The following is a 19321-nucleotide window of genomic DNA, read 5'->3' as shown; positions in this document are numbered from 1 at the left end:
CTTGGACTGGATGAGAAGCTGGCTATCAGATTTTTCAAACCCCCACCTTGGTGGTCTTAACATGCAGCTAGGATTGCAATCAAGAGGCCGAGTAGATAAGATTCCTGTGTTCTCTTTTACTTTCTAAGGAGAGCAGGAGCCTGGGGTCCAGGCCCAGGGTCCTGGCCTGCTGCTGTGGATGGAAACTGACACATAGCAAATATGTAACGGTAAGTAAACATGGCATTCCCCTTGGCCTGTGTAAACTACTGGCTTTGTTCTCCTTTTATGACTTGCACATAGTTCAGTGATCCCTATAAAAATATTTTGATAATCTTCGCCCACAAAACTGCAGAGAAAACCTTTAGTAGCCACCCTACTTGGAGTTGTAGGCAAATGTTTAATACGCACATCTGAAAGCATGAGACACAGTCCACAGACAGCACGCACTGGAGTTGGTGGGGCACACAGGCGGTGACAGGTGCTCACTGATTAGGTTTTAATGTCAATAATACCTGCATAAAGTGCTGATCAATAACTTAAGTGTTACAAAAATGGATGGTCCACGGTGAGTCCAGGTTGCAGGCACGTGCAGGTGGGACTGGGTCAGAGGCTCCAGGGCTGCACGTGCTCTAGCCGGCCTGAGTCTGATATGTTGTAGCTGGCCTTGTATTTGGCCAGGATCTTCATGAGGAACCGCAGCTTGAGCCACCACCGTTCTTTGGGAATCCTGTGCCTGTGGAGGGAAGGGGGGGGACAGCAGTGAGGCTGGGAGATGCCACGGCCAGCACAGCGAGCGGTCTTGCCAGAAACACGGGGGTTGTAGGGTCGGCTGAATCAACTAGATGATAAAGCCAATTTCAAGATCAAACAAAACCATTGTTTTTATATTTCTAAAAATTCTTCCCAAAGACCTAGTGGTAGTTTGTTGTTGTTTTGAGACAGAGTGTCGCTCTGTCACCAGGCTGTAGAGCAGTGGTGCAATCTCAGCTCACTGCAACCTCTGCCTCCCAGATTCAAGCAGTTTCTCCTGCCTCAGCTTCCTGAGTAGCTGGGACTCCAGGTGTGCGCCACCACGCCCGGCTACTTTTTGTATTTTTAGTAGAGACGGGGTTTCACCATGTGGGCCAGGCTGGTCTCGATCTCTTGACCTAGTGATCCACCCATCTAGGCCTCCCATAGTGCTGGGATCTTAGGCATGAGCCACCGTGCCTGGCCAAGACCTAATATTTTTTAACTGAGCTTCAGAAAAGCTAGTTCCTCAAATCCCTGAATGAGTTGCCGAATGCAACAGCAATGGACATTCCCCTGTCCTGTACTCACATTGGCTGGGTTTGCTAAGGCAATAAGACCCCGACTTATTCAAAATCCATTTGGTTCTTCAGCTCTGCCACAGGTTGAAAAATAACGTTTCTTTTGCTGATTCCCAGCACACAAACGGAATCATCGGTGGTCAATGTTTTTCCTATAAAAGGTTTAAAAACAGATTAACACTGCCCTGTCCCATGGGCAGGTGGGGGAGCAGAATCACGGGGTGAGATTCCTGGGAACCATGCTGAACCTGGCCTGGAGGCCTGGGGGAGGCTGAGAACAGCTGTGTAGTGTGGCCAGCGCCTGGCCTGGGCTTGCACAGCTCTGCTCTTGTGGGATCACCCTGATGGCTTCCTGGAAAGCAGCTTTTGTTTTTTCTCTCAGTGGAGAGAATTTTTCACTAAATAGTGGAATAGGGAAATTACTTTAAATTATGGCAAAACACTAATAAGAAATTGATGCTCACGTATACACACACTGAGGCACGAGAAGCATCCGTAGCTAAATTAGCAAGAGAAAATGGATGTAGAAAGAATCAGTCAGTTCTTCAAAAAGACAAACCGATTGAAACTATTCACATCACTGTTTTTTGTAGACTGTCATTCTTCTAAGTCGGACATTGGCAGTGATAATGGATTGCCCTAATAAAAGCACACATCTGGTATGACTGAAGAAAGCTGAGGGGGGTGGGGGTGAGAAAGATGCTGGCACAAATAACCACTCAGGAATGAGTAGGGACCAGCCATGTTGGAACCATTAACAAGAGTAATGTGTCATGTTTTCCAAAACTTTTCAGCTTATCTAAAGATTTGTTAGAATATGTAACTTACAAAACTGATTTAAGGAAAAACATGCATAGTTCTACAAACACGAAGAATTCATTCAGCAGCCAAATCTTCCTCAAAACTGGAAGTTCTGATGGATGGAGTCATAAGGAGGTTGTCCTACCAAACATCCCCAAAATAGAAGGCCCCACTTCAACTGTGAGGGAAACTGCGGGCTGACGCTCAGGATCTCCAGAGCAAAAAGCCTACACAAAAGAACTTCAGGTTGAATCTAGCAGTGATAAAAGAGAACATGTCACGCACACCCAGGAATCCAAGGTTGGTTAAATAGCAATGCTCAGAAACCAGCAGGAGTTAGAACATCACTCGCAGCTCAGTACTGAACTGAACAAGGAACCAGCAGCCTACTTCTCCCCGATAGGACAGCATTTTCACCAAGGCAGACGGCCTCCCTCCCCGGACCCCTTACCTCTGCCCTGGGCCTCCCTGAGTTTCGCAGTGATCCACTCCGTAGCTCTGGCAGAGATTTTGGTTCCAAAGTTTCTATCAAATGGAGAAGGTGCCCCACCCTGTTGGGGGTTAGAGTCATATGAAATATCAGTTATACAGTCACACTTTGCTGTGAAATAGAAATGACGATTTCTATTTCACAGAATTTATGTTTTTGTTTCTAAGTCTTTAGGGATAGCTGGAACAGAACAAAACAAAATCTGTGATTCCTGTAGCCTGAACTCAGCCTGCTAAGCAAAAGTATCAAGTGTTCCCCCCTGCCCAGTAAGAGAAGGATTTTAATAAATGGAACGAGTCAACTAACCATCTCCAATATTTTAAAATCTTAAATCAAGGTTTCATAGACTCATCTGGGGTGGGGATGGGTCACAGCTTTAAGAATCTGATAACCGTTGTGGATTCTTTGACAAAGTCACACAGACGCCTACTATTTCATCATTTCAGGGGATTCATGAGCTCTCTGAAATAAGTCCACGGGCTCTGGTTTAAAAGTATAAAGAATACGAGGTGGTGAAGGAGGAGTGTGTGGGAGTTAGGAATCCTGGACCGCTGTGTCCCAGGCTCAACTCATAACACGCGTGTGCCTGCATGCAGCTCATTCCAGGTCATTCTGATTTGAGGGTGAGTGTCAAGTATCTTACACGTCTGATAATCCAGTTTAAATCTTAGGAAGCTCTGGTTTTTAACCTGATGCCGTGTTTAGTTTGAATAAGCATTTCCAAGTAATGGGGGTGTCACTGTTTTCATGAAAGCTGACAGTTCCCTTAAAATCCCCATTACTCAAACCTCACCAACGACTAGAAGCCTAAAGCTGCTGATGTTTGGCATGAATTAAAAGGTTAGATGTTTTGGCTGGGCACGGTGGGGATCACGCCTGTAATTCTGGCATGTTGGGAGGCTAAGGTGGGCGAATCACCTGAGGTCAGGAGTTTGAGATCAGCCTGGCCAACGTGGTGAAACTCCATCTCGACTGAACATACAAAAATTGGTTGGGCGTTGTAGTGGGCGCCTGTACACCCATCTACTCGGAAGGCTGAGGCAGGAGAATCTCTTGAACCTGGAAGGTGGAGGTTGCAGTGAGCCAAGATTGCACCACTGCACTCCAGCCTGGGCAACAGAGCAAGACTGTCTCAAAAAAAAAAAAAAAAAATGTCTCCCAGCTAAATGGGAGTATGCGTATACTCCAGATCATTTTGTTGTATAGTCACAACATATGCAACACAACAAACCGACCCAGGATGTCGATTTCACCTAAGCCCAGCTAACAGGGAGTCATGAAATCTTGTGCTGTCTTGCTCTGTCCCACCCAGAACGTGAATCATCCCTGTGCCCTAAAGTCTCCATGCTGTCTGTGCCTCCTGCCCCTGAGTCACTCAGTAGCCACCTTGGTTATCAGATGGTTATCAGCCCCCACCCCCTTATGTATACAGGGGGTGGGTACTATCCCCAGGTCCAGGCACCCACTGGAGTCTTGGGACACATTCCCTGAGGCTAAGAGGGATGGCTGTATTTCCTCCTTCATAAACATCAGGTGTTAGAGAAATGATTGCGAGATATCTAATAGAGTAAGACTATAAAGCAAAAGTTTTAGTTGTCTAAATGCAAGAAAGTCTTTAGAGCAACACACCACAACTCTCTTCTGCATATGCCCAGTGTGCAGTGCACTCCAGCAGCAAAGAAATTACCACTCATCCAGCCCAAAGTCACCAGAACCTAAGAACCGCGGTGTGACAGTGACCGTAAGATCAGCCCTGGTCTCTCATTCACCTGAGCACAAGGCTCCTCTGGATGGTGGTCTTTATTTTCTCCGTCAGGTGCTCCACATTGGACTGGAAAAGAGTATTTTGTTAATCAGACAATAAACTTACGCTAAGCACCCACTGTGTGCCAGGCCCTGCAGGGCGGGAAGTGCCAACCAAGCGTGGCGGTGAGTGTGGCCAAGGAGGTTGCAAGCTCTCATGGCTCAGGTCTCGGGGAGCCTCCCCCAGTCGGGGAGAGCATGTCTGCAGCGATGAATGCTGAGCGCAGGGCACAGTGAGCAGCCCTCATGGCGGCCACTAGAAATGCCTTCCAGAATCAACAGGGTCCCTCTGAAGATGATAATTCCTAGCACTCATTCACGGCTCTATTGCCCCTTATTTATTTTCATGACAATGTTCTACTCGGCGCTCTCAGCGGAAAAGAGCGAAACCCCATCTCTACTGACAAATACAAAAAACTAGCCGGGCGAGATGGTGGGCGCCTATAGTCCCAGCTACTTGGGAGGCTGAGGCAGGAGAATGGCGTGAACCCGGGAGGCAGAGCTTGCAGTGAGCTGAGATCCGGCCACTGCACTCCAGCCTGGGCGACAGAGCAAGACTTCGTCTAAAAAAAAAAAAAAAAAAAATATATATATATATATATATATATATATATATATATATATATATATATATATATAAATTTTATAAAAGTTAAAAAAAAAGTACACCTGTTTGGGGCAGCTCCATTATCATCTTATGGGACCCACTGCTGACAGCAACATCACAATGTAGTGAACGACTCCACAAGCAGTCACTATGACACAGTGAAGAAATTCATGATTCACATGTCACATAATTAGTGACAACACCAAGGCCCTTTTTACTTGATCTATTTGGCTCAGAAACAAGTAACATCCTAACTTTTTAAAAGACAACGGTGCTGGGCACGATGGCTCACGCCTATAATCCCAGCACTTTGGAAGGCCAAGGTGGGCAGATCACGAGGTCAGGAGTTCAAGACCAGCCTGACCAACATGGTGAAACCCCATCTCTATTAAAAATACAAAAATTAGGTGGGCATGGTGGCATGCGCCTGTAATCCCAACTACTCGGGAGGCTGAGGCAGGAGAATGGCTTGAACCTGGGAGTCGGAGGTTGCAGTGAGTCAAGATCATGCCACTGCACTCCAGCCTGGCTGACAGAGTAATATATAACATATATTTATTTATATAACTAACTAAAGACAATTGTTCAGTTGCATTTTATCTGCCAAGGCCTGTCCTCCTGCATGGAGTTTAGCAACTTTGAACACTGCAGGGTCCAGGCCGGGATTCTGCTGTGCCGTCGAAGCAGGGGCAGACCCCGGGGTCGGCGACACCCTTCCCTAAAAGAGCCACAGATGCCAAGAAACCACGGCCGTGTCTGTGTCAGTTTAGAGGCAGACGCAGCATCAGAAGCCTCAAGATTTAAAAGATGCTGCAGCCAGCTCCAGAACCAGTCGCAGACGTGGGTGGTGACTGTCAGCGGAGGCACTCAAATCGTTTGTGACAGAAGTGAGAAAACATTACACAACAGACTACATCAAAAAAACAAGCTTGTGTTTCACACAAGAGACTAGAAGGTGTCCTCAACCAGGCACGTCCGCCATCACCTGACACTTGGGAGAGGCACCTGGGCGATGCGAAGGGCATCAAGCGTGGCATGTTCGGTAGCACCTCCGTCTCCATGCCCCCTCGAAAAGCAAACCACCCTAGACACGATGATTCGCTCCGCAGCACCGAGAGGATCCCAAGGGGACGGTCCCCTGAGGCCAGCCCCGTCACATACCTGCAGATCCCCAATGTCGAAGGGCTCTTCGAAACTGTATGCAGCATCGGCTCCGGCCGTGAGCCCCCCCATGTTGGCCAGGTAGCCACAGTAGCCGCCCATGGTCTTGATGAACACGCGCCACTTGGTTCCGCTGGCAAACTGTTGATGCGGTCGCAGGTCTGGTCAGAGAAGAGATCAGTCACTCCAGCCTAGGGCCAGGGTGCACCCACCATCCCAGAGCTCCCCTACCAGTGAGTGCAGCAAGGCCCCACACCGTGCCTGAGCATGCGGTCCCAGCATCGCACAGGGGTGAAGGGTGTGCAGCAGCCAGGATGTGCCTCGGAGTGGGTGTGAACATGCCCCCCCCCCCTCGCCAGCCACCTGGAGGTGACCTCGATGACCTGTGGTGGGGACCTGGCCATCTGCCGCTCCCTTCTCCCAGGCCCCATAGGAGGAGACTGAAAAGACGACCCCATAAGCCAGCTCACTCCATGCTGCTCTCCGACTGTCCCTGCTGAAGCAGCTTTCACCAGACACGGACACGGTTAGGTGTGAGCTGAGAAGTTAGGGGGCTGTCACCTGCCAGCTTTGTCCATGGGAACAGCTGTGCTATTCTATTTTCTTCAGAAAAGCTCCCTGTGATTTTAGAGTTGTGGCCGTCTTCCATCCATTGGTGAATGTTACATTAATAGAAACTCTACTCAAAGTCAGATGGTGGTTCTTACACCCAGGCGCCTGGGGGTCTTTCGGATAGCATAGGCATGAGGTCCCAGAGTGAAATGTCTGCCATCCGCCCTCCACAAGGACCCAAGCTCAGCAGGGAGAAAGACAGCAGAGAAATGCATCGGCCACCTTCCCACCCACACACCAGTCCGGGCTACAGCACCCTCTCCTGGCACTCTGCAAAGCCTCTGCCTGGGCCTCAGCTCCCACCCCGGCCCCCTCTAATCTGTTCACACAGACTGGAGACCCATCTATAAAAAACATAAATCTGATCAGTTCTTGGTTCATTCAAAACCCTTTGCTCACTTCAAGTACACGTCAAGCCTTTCTCTGGAATCCCTGGCCCCTCCTGCTTCTGACACCAGGTCCGGCTCTAGCTCCAGCCACCCCAGGTCCTCCTCGGGCCTCTCCATATGCTGGCCGCTATGTACATCACATTCAGGCACAGTGGTGGGCAGGAGAGCAGCCCCCAAAGGAATCCCGGTCCTAATCCCTGGAACCTGGGGATGTTCCCTCATGAGGTGATAAAGGTGAATCCTGAGGACTACCCAGGTGGACCCTAAGTGCCACCACCTGCATCGGCAGATGAGAGGTGCAGAGGCCCTGGAGCAGGATGCTGCACACCCACATGGGAGGAGGAGGTGCCAGGGAACAAGGCGTGCAATGCCCGGGGCTCTGGGCACCTGAATGGGCCACGAGGGACTCTCCTGGAGCAAACACTCTGGCCTCAGCCCATGGCTCCCACCCTCCAGAGCTGTGCGAGAATGAGTAGTATTTTCCAGCCCCAGGTGTGTGGTCAGGGTCACAGTGGCCACGGGACACACACAGGCACCTTCCTCAGCTCTGACCCCGAGGGAAATGTCATTTCCTCAGGAAAACGTCACCTGGTTTCTAGGACCGCAAAGTTCCCTCTGTCAGGGGCCCTCGGGGCACCCCATGTCCTCTCTTCATAGAAATCACCACGGTGTCTCCCTGTAGTTACCTCGTGGTTATTTGACTTGCAGTCCTCACTAGGCTGCACATTCCATGAGGGCAGGAACTGTGGGCTGGGCTTACACCACTGCACTATCAGCAGGACCCGGCCAAGCCCCCACAGCAGGCGCTCAAGAAATGATTGTCTCTGAATGACACAAGCACAGTATTCCCCAGCCAGCCAGCCAGCCGTCCGTCCGTCCGTCCGTCCGGGTCAAGGGCTGATCCTGCAGGATTCCCTAACAGGCCTCCATGGGACTCAACCAAGAGTAAAAGCACGAAGTGGGAGTGTGGACTTGAGACTGGGAGCCACACGAGAGTCTGTGCACCAAAGTTTAACACCCACTGGGAAATTTTCACTTGAGTACTTCGGATGAAATTTAAAAGCACATTTTGTTGAATAAACACAGGCTTGATTAAACCATTCCAACCTATACTTCATTTCTTTGGCAGACTCTTTTCCTCCCAAAATAATTGGTTGACGTATTCAAAACTGAACATGGGCTCTAGTTAGAGGGCCACTTTGCATTGTGTCAAAGCCCATATGGGGAGAGAAACAGGCAACGGGAAGAATTACTGTCTTTGTGCTTAGGGAGGACAGAGGACAGAAACCCATCAAGGGTCCAAAGAGCCCACAACTGCCTTCTTGAAGGGCCAGTGCAGAATTCTGAGGGTTTCACTCTTCCACCTGTCTGTAATTGGGTCTCTAATTGTGATCTAAGACTTAAGATGCTGTAAGGCTTTCAGACTTTCCCTTTGTCTTAGAGAATCCCAGGCACGGGAAGAAAAATGTTGGTGGGGCATCAGGACCCCCAGAGGCACAAAGCCTCATAGATTATTTCTCCAACTGAATCTCCCCCGCAGCCCACCCTGAGGTGGGGAATTACTGTCACTCGTTCAAAGAATGACATCAACTGCTTAATGGCAAAAGAATTCTGCAGGCAAAGCAGCTCTCCCAAGAGGCTGATTTGTGCCCGAGCGTGTCTGAGTTCTGGTCCCGCCAGGCTGCCGCTGTGGGTGTGTAGAACAGTGGAGCCCTGACAGCTGAGCCATGCCCCCAACCGTGTGCTCCTCTGAGTGTAAACGCAGTGACAGCTGGGATGGAAGTGTCTGCCTTTGCTGGAGCTTAGATACAGCTTTCCTGAACTCTCTCCTCATTACCTAGATCGCATCTGAAGCCTGAATTAGCTTCTAAAAATAGCAAGTCACTCTGGCCGTGCCTCAGGCAATTAGTCGAAGTAGCACTGACAAGGAGGCGGCCAATCCCAAGCGTGGCCCTGCGTGGACAGCAGTTGTAAGTGGCACTTGTCAGGCAGAGCCTGTGACCTCAGCCATTCTTGCCTCACAATGGGATGTGCCCAGCAGACACAACCCCTTGTAAGGGCACACACACTATCCTGCTAGGAAATTCCCCAAGGAGTCCCATGGGAGCAGGAGCCCCAGGCTACAGTTCAAACATCACCAGCACTTTGCTCCATTGGTGTTAAGAAACATAAATTGGTGGTGAAAGATAAGGTGGTGTTTGCTACAGTGTTAAGATAGAAAAAAGGCACTGACTTCTCTGTGAGAACCACCTTGTTCTGTGAATCTGCAGGGAGGCCAGTTTTCCCATGACTGGTATCCCTCATGGCAGCCGAGCCTCTGCTGAAGTCGGTGGCCAGAAGGGGCAGGGGGTGGGGCTCCCATCCCTGCTACAGCAAGGGACCTGCAGCAAAGCACAGCCGCTGGCCGGGGTAGTGCTGCGCTGAGTGCGGGGTGCGAGGGTGGAAGCATGTGTGGACATCTACAAGGTGCTAAAGGAGAGTGAAGCCAGCGATGGCTGGACCCTAATGGCATTCAGTGAACAGAGGTCAAGCGCGGGGGCCCAAGGAAGTCCAGGGAACAAGCCAGGGCTAGCCTCTGCCAGGCCAGTACAGCACCAGGGAACGCAACAGGGAGAAGCCCAGGAGAGAGATGGCCCTCAACTCGAGTGGGAGGCACAGGAGGCTGCAGTCGACCTCACGACCCCTCCACTCCCTTCCCTGCACTGGAACTCAGTTCTGAAGGAAGAAGCCAGAACAGAACTACTGTTTTCCTGGGTTCTGTGCCAAGCTGAACTAAGGAGTCTCCAACAGGGCTGGGAGTTTTCACCGCAAACTCCGGAGCTGGTTCGGACGTGAACATCTAAGCTAAAGGCCAGCGGCTGCTCTCCAGGAGACACCCGGCGGCCAATCCACTGACATGACCCCACGTTCCAAGGTGGCCACCATCCCGTCTGCAGCCGAGTGAGGACCCTCTCTGCAGCAAAGGCCTGTGGAACTACCACAGGTCCTCATGTCCAGCTCATGACCATAGAGGTTGGTCAGCTTATCAGGGACCTGAGGGGCCACCTTGCAGGTGTCAGCACCACGCCCATAACCAGCAGAATCCACTCCTCCCAAAGCAAATGTTGGTGAAACTGCCTGCCCAGGAGGGCATGATCTGGGCTCTCTAAAGAACCTCTCATCTCAACAGGAAGGCTGTGGTTCCAGGCAGCGGCCCCCAGTGGTCACAGCTCTGTCCCATATCTCGTACGTACCAGGCACTCAAACCCCTTCCTGCAGGCTCCCACAGCTGGCCCTGCAGCCTCGCTACTCAACGCAGGCAGGAGAGGCCGGCTCCAGAGAAAAGGTGCTCAAAACTCCCCTAGTCTAGGTGGGATAGAAACACGACCCCAAGGACTGGATATATCATCTCACTTTTAATCAATAAAGACAGGTTCTCCCTAAGGCAGAGAAGCTAAAAAATTTACCCTGTTCTGGCCAGTGTGACTGACATAAAGCCAAGCTAACAAAGGGTGGGGGGGAAAGAGTAATAATAAATCTGGCTCATTCTTAGCACAGAAGAAACAAATTGCTAAAATAAAATAAAGAAAGCAAGGCGAGGAAACGGGGTTCTCTTACCTGGACAACAGCAGTCAGGCCAGTGTCGGCGCCCAGGCTTATTTCTGTGCCCGGGACATTGTTGTTAATCGTGGCCAGCACCACACACAGGGGGATGCAAAGCTCCCGGTGGCGGCCTTGCGCCTCGGCCATGTCGCACGCGCTCTTGTAAGCCTGAAGCACCAGGGCCAAGTGGTTAGCGGGGGTGCTGGGTGCTCACCTGCCAGCCCCAGGGCCTCCGCTGAGGTCCAGGAAGGGACAGGAGGGACCTGAGTCATCAGGGGAAGCCAGTTCATGTGGGTCAGGGGACCAAGGGGAGCTCTGGAGGCCATGTGAGAGCAGGACAGGCCTCAGCGACACAGGGGGCTCCCTGGGCACAGCCCAGGTCCTCATGAAAGGGGAGGCCTGCAGGCAGCACAGCAGGGTGGGTGTGAGGCCGGCAGCAGAGCAGCTTGCAGGCAGCGGCGAGTTAGTCACGAGCGGGACAGCTCAGCTCTCAGCATCTCATCGTGGGTAAGGGAGGCCAGGGCGGTCAGGACGTTTAAAGGCAAAGCCAGTCCTGTAGCTTTCTGTAGGCAGGTCACAATCAGTGGTATGGGGCACACAGCTGTAAGGACCACACTAAGTGACCGCCTTCATCATGCAGAGGCAGCCTCCACGCGCAGGCAGGGAAGGAGGCGGGCAGCTGGATTACCAGTGGGCCACACTCAGCCCCACGCCACATCTCTGCTCTCCGGCGGGAAGTCACACACAAAGCCACACAGGCGAGCAAGAACCTGAGTTGCTGCTCTGGGGTTCCACTGGGAAATGGGCTCTGGTGTCAGAAAGGGGAGCGGCTCTTGAGCCCATGTGCACCGGGCTTTTTCAGGCTCCACCTCAGGGTGTTAACCAAGATAACAGCAGGACAGGTCCACAGGCCCACTGTTCCCAGCTCCAAGTGGCCCCACACAGCAAGGTGTTTTTGTCATCCACTTGGTGGCAAAATCGACTATTTATGGACTTGGACGTGTCCCTCTTACTGTGAATATCCCCACATCTGCTGCAGAAATGCTACTGTTGGGATGCAAGGCAGGTCCCACATCTCCCCGGGAGAGTTGGACAGTGAGCGACCCAGGCTCTGCAGCCCTGGTGCAACCCAAAGCATCCCAAGGCCAGTAGCCCGTGTGGGCCGAGGACTTCAGACAGCGGGTGCAGATCCGTGGCAGGTGAGTTCACAGCATGGTGGGTAGCAGGGTAAGGTGGGTGGGTCAGTGCTGAGTGACCACGAGGTGAGCTGTGAGCAGGGGCTCCCGTGCCCCCATGGCATGGCCTCCACGTCCACCCAGACCCAGCACATGCCCAGCTCTTGGGCTGCTCTGTACAGGCTCTGCCTTGCAGGCTCTGGCCATGGCAGTTTTTGCAGGACTTCAATCCAAATGCCAGCCTGCTTCCCAGCCAGAAACACTCATCTGGGGATATTGGCTGGCCTGGTGCCCAGGATGTGGCCCTGTCAGCACTACCACGTGGGGGGCTCCTTATGCTCTTCAGACAGGTGATGTCACTCCTTTATTGTGGAATACCCTAGCCCAGGACTAACCAAGACTGGCTGCGGGAAGCTGGCTGCTTCTCCAAGAAGCCCTCACTGGAAGCCAGAGGGTGTGGGTGACCTGGGGCCAAGGAGGGGCCTGAGGCACACAAGTGGGCAGGTGGGGGTGTCTCGGCTCCTTAACTCCGCCTTGAAATCTGTGAGAATGGCCACATTGCTGCAAATCCTCTCTCCCCTCTTCCCTGTCGCTCCTCTTTTCCTTCCTTCAGTCTCCAAAAAAGGGGAGGGAAGACTTCAAGATGGGGAGAGACCCTGCCCAGAAAAGCATAAAGCTCTCAAGACCAAACACAGCCGGGCCCCTGGGTCCGTAGTGGGGCCACTATGACAAGGAATTACTCACAAGGCTGTAGTCACCGCCACCTTCGCGAAACCTGACAGCAGCGTGACACCCACCTACTGTGTTTCTGATGTGACCTGATCAAGCTTACAGGACAGAATAATGCACCAGCCAGCACTAAGGAATGAAAGGAGTCCAACCGAAACTCCCTGCAGTCATATCCTGAGAATGTGTAACACCTGCTCTGAGGTATTTCATTCCTTCTGTTCTGCCAGAAAGACCCACTCACCAGTGCCTCATAGATTCTGAGGGGCTGTGGCGTCAGCTAAGCATCAATGCTGCCAAGAAGGAAATCACGAGGATGACGACTTCACCACATCAGTGCCTCATAGATTCTGAGGGGCTGTGGCGTCAGCTAAACATCAATGCTGCCAAGAAGGAAATCACGAGGATGACGACTTCACCACATCAGATCCGCCCAGGGCTTCTGAAGCACAACATGGCCACGTCCTGAGCCAGACTCCTGCTATGGAGCCCGTCCTTTGCTTGGAGGGACTTTCCGCAGCGTCCCTTGTCTCCAGCCCCAGACGCTGGGAGCATCCCTTCTCCCAGTTCTAACCAGAAACCTCCCTGGATGGTGCAAACATCCCCTGGGGCACAATCACCCCAATAAGAATCACCAAATTTACTGAACAACTGGAGTCATCCACAGACCTCAAACATAAATGCTGCCCAAGGCCAGGCCATGAGTCACGGGTCACAGAGGGTGTTGGCCGGACAGGAAAGAGACGCTCACTCCCACACATCCTCAGGCTCCAATGGCTTCAGGACAGTGGCTGGAGCGACCTGGAGCCATCCACGTCAAGTCGCCTCACGCCCTCATTTCCTGAGTTCGCCACCAGCTCCTGTGTTCTACAGCCAGGCGAGCCCAGTTCAGACCCAAATCCAAACCTTCTCAGGATTCACCCTGTTTGGCCATCAGTAAACAGGGCTCTGGAGAAAAGAGCTGCCATGTTCACATCTCGGTCCCTCTCCCTTCAGGGGTGCAGAGAGGGACCCTCAGCGGCTTTCTCGTCCCTGCCCCAGCTCCCGAGCAGCTGCAGCATTCGCCAGGGTGACCTCAATCAGCCGACATCACTCACCCATCACGAGACTAGAACCACAGCACTCCCAAGACAGCCTCATTTTCGGAGCTCAGGATCAGAAGGGCAATGAGGACACACACATACACTTACCAAGGTGGCTATGCCTGGCCAACGGGAGGCTCAACTAACTACACACTCCAGTTCTTTCTCTATTGTAATCAGTTAACTTAAGGCCCAGCGTGGTGGCTCATCCCTATAACCCCAGTGGCTTTGAGAGGCCAAGACGGGGGGACTGCCTGAGCCCAGAAGTTTGAGACCAGCCTGGGCAACACAGGGAGACCTCGTCTCTGTAGAAATACAAAAAATTAGCCACGCACGGTGGCAAGCACGTGTAGTCCCAGCTACTCAGGAGGCTGAGGTGGGAGGATCGCCTAAGCCTGGGAGGTCGAGGCTGCAGTCAATCGTGATTGCATCACTGCACTCCAGCCCGGGAAACAGAGGCCCTGTCAAAAAAAAAAAAAAAAAAAAAAAAAAAAAAAAAAGAGAAAAAGAAAAAAAAAAAAAGAAAAGAAAATGGGCCGGGCGCGGTGGCTCCAGCCTGTAATCCCAGCACTTTGGGAGGCCGAGACGGGCGGATCATGAGGCCAGGAGATCGAGAGACGATCCCGGCTAACACGGTGAAACCCCGTCTCTACTAAAAAATACAAAAAAACTAGCCGGGCGAGGTGGCGGACGCCTGTAGTCCCAGCTACTCGGGAGGCTGAGGCAGGAGAACGGCGTAAACCCGGGAGGCGGAGCTTGCAGTGAGCTGAGATCCGGCCACTGCGCTCCAGCCTGGGTGACAGAGCAAGACTCCGTCTCAAAAAAAAAAAAAAAAAAAAAAAAAAAAAGAAAAGAAAATGAAATTGTTTAACCTAGCTTTAAGAAACTGGAATGAATGAAAAACTGAATTTAAAACAATCGCATAATAAATCACACAGTCCCTCCAAGGGAAGTCAAAGCGGGTGGAACTGATCATTTGCGGAGTGTTTGCCTCACGTATTTTGGTTTTCAAATTTTGACCCTACACATTTGTTACATATTTACAATCAAAAAAAAAAAAAGTTATTTATAACGGAGGACCCTGGAATTAAAGAGAGATTTTCTTCATGCCCGAAAGTGTACATCACATACCACAAGGATCTATGCTTTGTGTGGAAACTTGAAAATAAAAAAAAGTCACAGGGAGATCAACACCAGCTTTGTCCCACATCTTCAGATGCCCATCTAACTGCAGTGACTGCTCTCAAATTCTCCACTCATTCCCTCTGGGTAAGTTCCAATTAGGTAACTATTAGGGAAAAAGGAAGCTTCAATACCTCCCATTGCACACCCAACTTTCACAGACCCAAAAATCCAGCTAAAGCAGGTGAAAGAGCAGTGAAAGCCATGCTGGAATCCTCTCTGTGAAACACACTCAGGTTCACATTCCCAGCACGAAGGTAAACCCAGAGCCGGGCCAGCCCTGCAGCAGCAAAGCCGTGACGCCCGTCACCAGCAAAGCAGAAGCAACATCTAGGTCAGAGATTAGTGACTGCCAAAAATAAGGTGAACGTTGCCCCCAAAGCCAGTGAACACGGGAAAACCTGGACAGGTTTCCTTCACAAAGGAAGTGAAGAAAGTTTAAGACGCTCAGAAAACCAAGAAACGAGTGCTAAGCATTACTTGCCATATGAGCTGTATGTTAAAAGCTTGTTTTTTTATTTACCAGCGCTAGAAATAAGTTTCATGCCAAGGGTTTACAAAAAACAAAAACAAAACAGAAAACTTTGAAAAGTATTCGTGAGAACTAAGTCACACAAGAAAAATTAAAACTTGAGAATTAGTGAAAAATTTTAGACATCAAATTTTTAAAAAATGAAATACTTCCTGCATTAGATACGGATCTTCAGACTCTCATGTGAATCACCAAGTGTGACACACAAACGTGGGGTAGGCGTATATTTCTTTTAGTTGGAAATGGCGGCACGTGTCTGTGGTCCCAGGTACTCGAGAGGCTGAGGTGGGAGGATCACCTGAGCCCAGGAGGTCGAGGCTGCAGTGAGCCGAGATCACACCACTGCACTCAAGCCTGGGTGACAGAGTAAGACCTTGTCTCACAAAGAAAAGTAAAACAAAGAAAACAAAGCAAAACAAAACAAAAAACAGAAGAATATATTTCTATGTTTTATTATTGTCTTTTGGCAAAAAAATTAGCCCCAATATTGCCTTAGATGTAATTTAACATCCCCACTTTACAAAGGGGAAAATGAGGTCAACAGCCAAGACCAAAGAGAAAACAAATGCAATGGTGCATTCAGGACAATGACTACAATTACAAAATATTCAGTTCAATTTCTACCCTCAGCATCAAGGCAGGGGTTCATCATAATGGGTATTGGATGCTCAAAGAAAATTTAGGCTCAGCATTAATAATAATTTTTTAAAAGCAAATTTTAATGCTGGTGCAATCACAGGAGACTGCGGCCCAGCCCTCCTCAGCGCTGTAGGTACTCACGGGCACTCCCGGGGTCTTGGCCACACTACGTCCCCGCCGGTGGCCACACAGAAGAGGCGGTAAAACTTTTTGGGAGTGAGATAAAAAATGTTCAGAGTCTAAAAGCCTACTTTTCGGGGGTAGGGGCGGCGAAATAACGAGAAGCTCTCATTCAGGATATTTGTAAAAGGCTGTTTCTAGCGCTCGGTAGACAAAAAGGGCGGGGGCCCACAGGTTAGAGTCAGCCAGCGCCCATCTGGTGGGGCGCACACGGACTTACGTCGGTGATAGTGTTCAGGGCTGTGTCTGCCCCGATGCTGAAATCGGAACCCGGCACATTGTTGGACACAGTAGCGGGAACCATGATCATGGGCACACAGAACTCCTTGTGCTTCTCCCGGGCAGCTGACAGCTCCAGGAGTCCCATCTAAATTGATCCAGTATCTGCACGCTGGCTGCTCAGAGGCCGTGGTGTGGAACGGCCAGGACATCGCTTAGTCATACGGGGCACAAGCACGTCACTTGCCACTCCTGTCTATTTCATCAAACCCTATTTTCTCCTGAATATTGACCATAGCAAAGTCATTAGCCTTCGAGATACATTTGAAACATCAACTTGCTTTGTTCAAGAGGTTTAAGACACAAGTAAGTCTTTCTTGCCATGCTCAACACACACTGCCCGCCGTTTCTGAAGTCAGTGTTTCTGGAACAAAAGCCTCGGCCTACCCCGTGAACATTCACGCTGAGCACTGTCGCGAGTCTGCTTGGCCATCCAGCAGGGGGCAGGAGAGAGCCGCAGGGGGCAGGAGAGAGCCACAGGTGCCGCGTGGGGTCCCTGCAAAGGCGCCTCACTCCCTCAATCAAGGACAGTGCCTCTTGCCAATCCAGCGGCTTCCTCCAAGGGGAAGCGGACTCTTCAGGTGCCACCGCACTGACTTCAGACGGCTCAGCCAATGGGGCAACAGATTCAACAGAGTTCCATGTTGTTAAAGGAAAACTTCTGTTACCAGACAACCTTAATATCAGATTCAACTTAAAATAATCAACAAGATTGTTTCCAAACCAACATGCTACTAGTGCCTTATCTTTCAATGCTGCTTAAACACGGAGAAGTATGAGGAAAAAAGAGCATGGCACTTACTTCTTAAAAAATAACACCTCTTCCAGGTTCATTTTACCCATATCATAAAGACTTAGAACTGTGGATTCCCTACAGGAACGTGGAGTGGGGGTGGATCCCCACGCTGACCCAGCCTCCCCCCAGTCAGTCACCCCCCCACCTCGGGGTTCACACCTCTCCAGGCCCTGTCACTTCAACAAGGAAAGGTGGCCTCTCTGAGCTCTCTTCGCAGGGAGCACCCGAACGGGAGCGAGAGAGAGACAGACACACCCACAACTACTTGAAAATCCTGAAATACAATACATATTTAAGGACTTCGTTATTAGTTTTTTTAAAACTGTAAGAACAAAGTGAGAGAATAAAGTGAGCCTAGTTTTAAACTCTCTGCCACAATAACACCGTGTACATCTGTCTTTTACTGTTTGTTCCTTCTCCAGCAGCTACTGCCTGGCTGGCTGACTGCAGGAGAAGAGCCTCTGGTACTCCCGGGAGGCCCTCGGTAAAAGCATGAGCACCACGATCATGTCTCAGGACACCGCACACGTTAGGGTGGCCCACAGACCGCCGTTCCCAATGCCTAGAAGGCACTGAACGGGCCTCCTGCTCTTTGTAAATGTCAACTCTCCTAAACTATGTTGTGTTGAAAACTTTTAACTGCAGTCCACACATACTTCTTTGTTTCCATCTTGTTTTTATCCTAGAGGCATATTATTGTAGAAAATCAAGTTTACAAGGTTGAAGGGTTTTCTGAAAGTCGACTTCTAATCCTGTAAGGAAAAAAAAAAAAAAAAATGGGCCAGATGTGGTGTTCACGCCTGTAATCCTAGCAGTTTGGGAGGCCGAGGCGGGCAGATTGCTTGAGCCCAGGAGCTCAAGACCAGACTGGAAAACATGACAAAACCCTGTCTCTACTAAAAATACAAAAAAAAAAAAAAAGTTATCTGGTCATGGTGACATGTGTCTATTCCCAGCTACTCAGGAAGCTGAGGTGGGAGGATCACCTGAGCCCAGGAGGTGAAGGCTGCAGTCAGCCAAGATTTGCGTCACTGCACTCCAGCTTGGGCGACAGAGTGAGACCCCGTCTCAAAAAAACAAAAAGCAAAAACCAACTGTATAAATCATTACTGAAGGGAGCTGGCCGGGCACAGTGGCTCACGCCTGTAATCCCAGTACTTTGGGAGGTCAGGGTGGACAGATCACCTGAGGTCAGGAGTTTGAGACCAGCCTGGCCAATATGGCAAAACCCCATCTCTAATAAAAATACAAGAATTAGCCGGGCGTGGTGGCAGGTGCCTGTAATCCCAGCTACTCGGGCAGCTGAGACAGGAGAATCACTTCAACCCGGGAAGCAGAAGTTGCAGTGGGCCAAGATTGCGCCACTGCACTCCAGCCTGGGCAACAAGAGCAAGAGTCCACTTCAAAAAAAATAAAATTAAAAATAAAAATAAAAGGGAGCTAATGCTTTTCATTTAAGGGAAGGGAGAAGAACATTCAGTATTTATACATCTTACGCACACATCTGCAGTGGTGCCCTGAAGTATTCAAGATACACATTCCTACAAACATAGCTCAAAACTACTCACCAAGTTATATGCTAACAGCACATGCACTGCAAGAATGCTACATTATATTTTTAAAGCATCTATATCCAACGTTTTAGCATACTGGCGGTTTTGCCTTCAGGTGCTGTATGCCTAAATTGTTACATGTTTAGTCATTCATTTTAGAATTTAATGACTTGCTTTAGACAAAAGAAATATATTTAAACATAAGCTACTAAATTAATGACTTAGGGGAAAAATTACTCAATTAACTTGGAAGTTAAACTTTGCAAACTGAATTTGTTGGACCTCATGTAAGCTAGATGATCAGTTTTTTAAATTGTTGTGTGTTTCCCTCGAGGATGGAAGTCTCTCCTCTTTTCTCTCATGCACTGTGCACACCACTGCAGCCTGTGCCTCTTGTCCACCGCGCCACAGTGCAGCCTGCAGTTTACCCTGTACCACGC

At 50.3% G+C, this 19321-nt stretch overlaps 1 protein-coding gene across 1 annotated transcript in view; it reads right to left on the bottom strand.

Moving 5' to 3' along the window:
* Positions 1 to 342: 342 nt before the first annotated feature.
* Positions 343 to 19321, bottom strand: part of LOC135971520 (uncharacterized) — a 106317-nt gene continuing 87338 nt past the window's right edge. The window contains exons 5-9 of the mRNA XM_073993194.1: positions 6155 to 6315; positions 4353 to 4414; positions 2545 to 2644; positions 1303 to 1444; positions 343 to 715 (exon numbers count right to left, since the gene is read on the bottom strand). Coding sequence (XP_073849295.1) covers positions 1433 to 1444; positions 2545 to 2644; positions 4353 to 4414; positions 6155 to 6315 — 335 coding nt within the window. The 3' untranslated portion in view covers positions 343 to 715; positions 1303 to 1432. The remainder of the gene's footprint in view (positions 716 to 1302; positions 1445 to 2544; positions 2645 to 4352; positions 4415 to 6154; positions 6316 to 19321) is intronic.

Source organism: Macaca fascicularis, chromosome 6 (genome assembly GCF_037993035.2).
Source record: "Macaca fascicularis isolate 582-1 chromosome 6, T2T-MFA8v1.1".
Lineage (NCBI taxonomy): Eukaryota > Metazoa > Chordata > Mammalia > Primates > Cercopithecidae > Macaca > Macaca fascicularis.
Note: the sequence above shows the minus strand (reverse complement) of the source record. Positions and strands in the feature narration are given on the sequence as shown.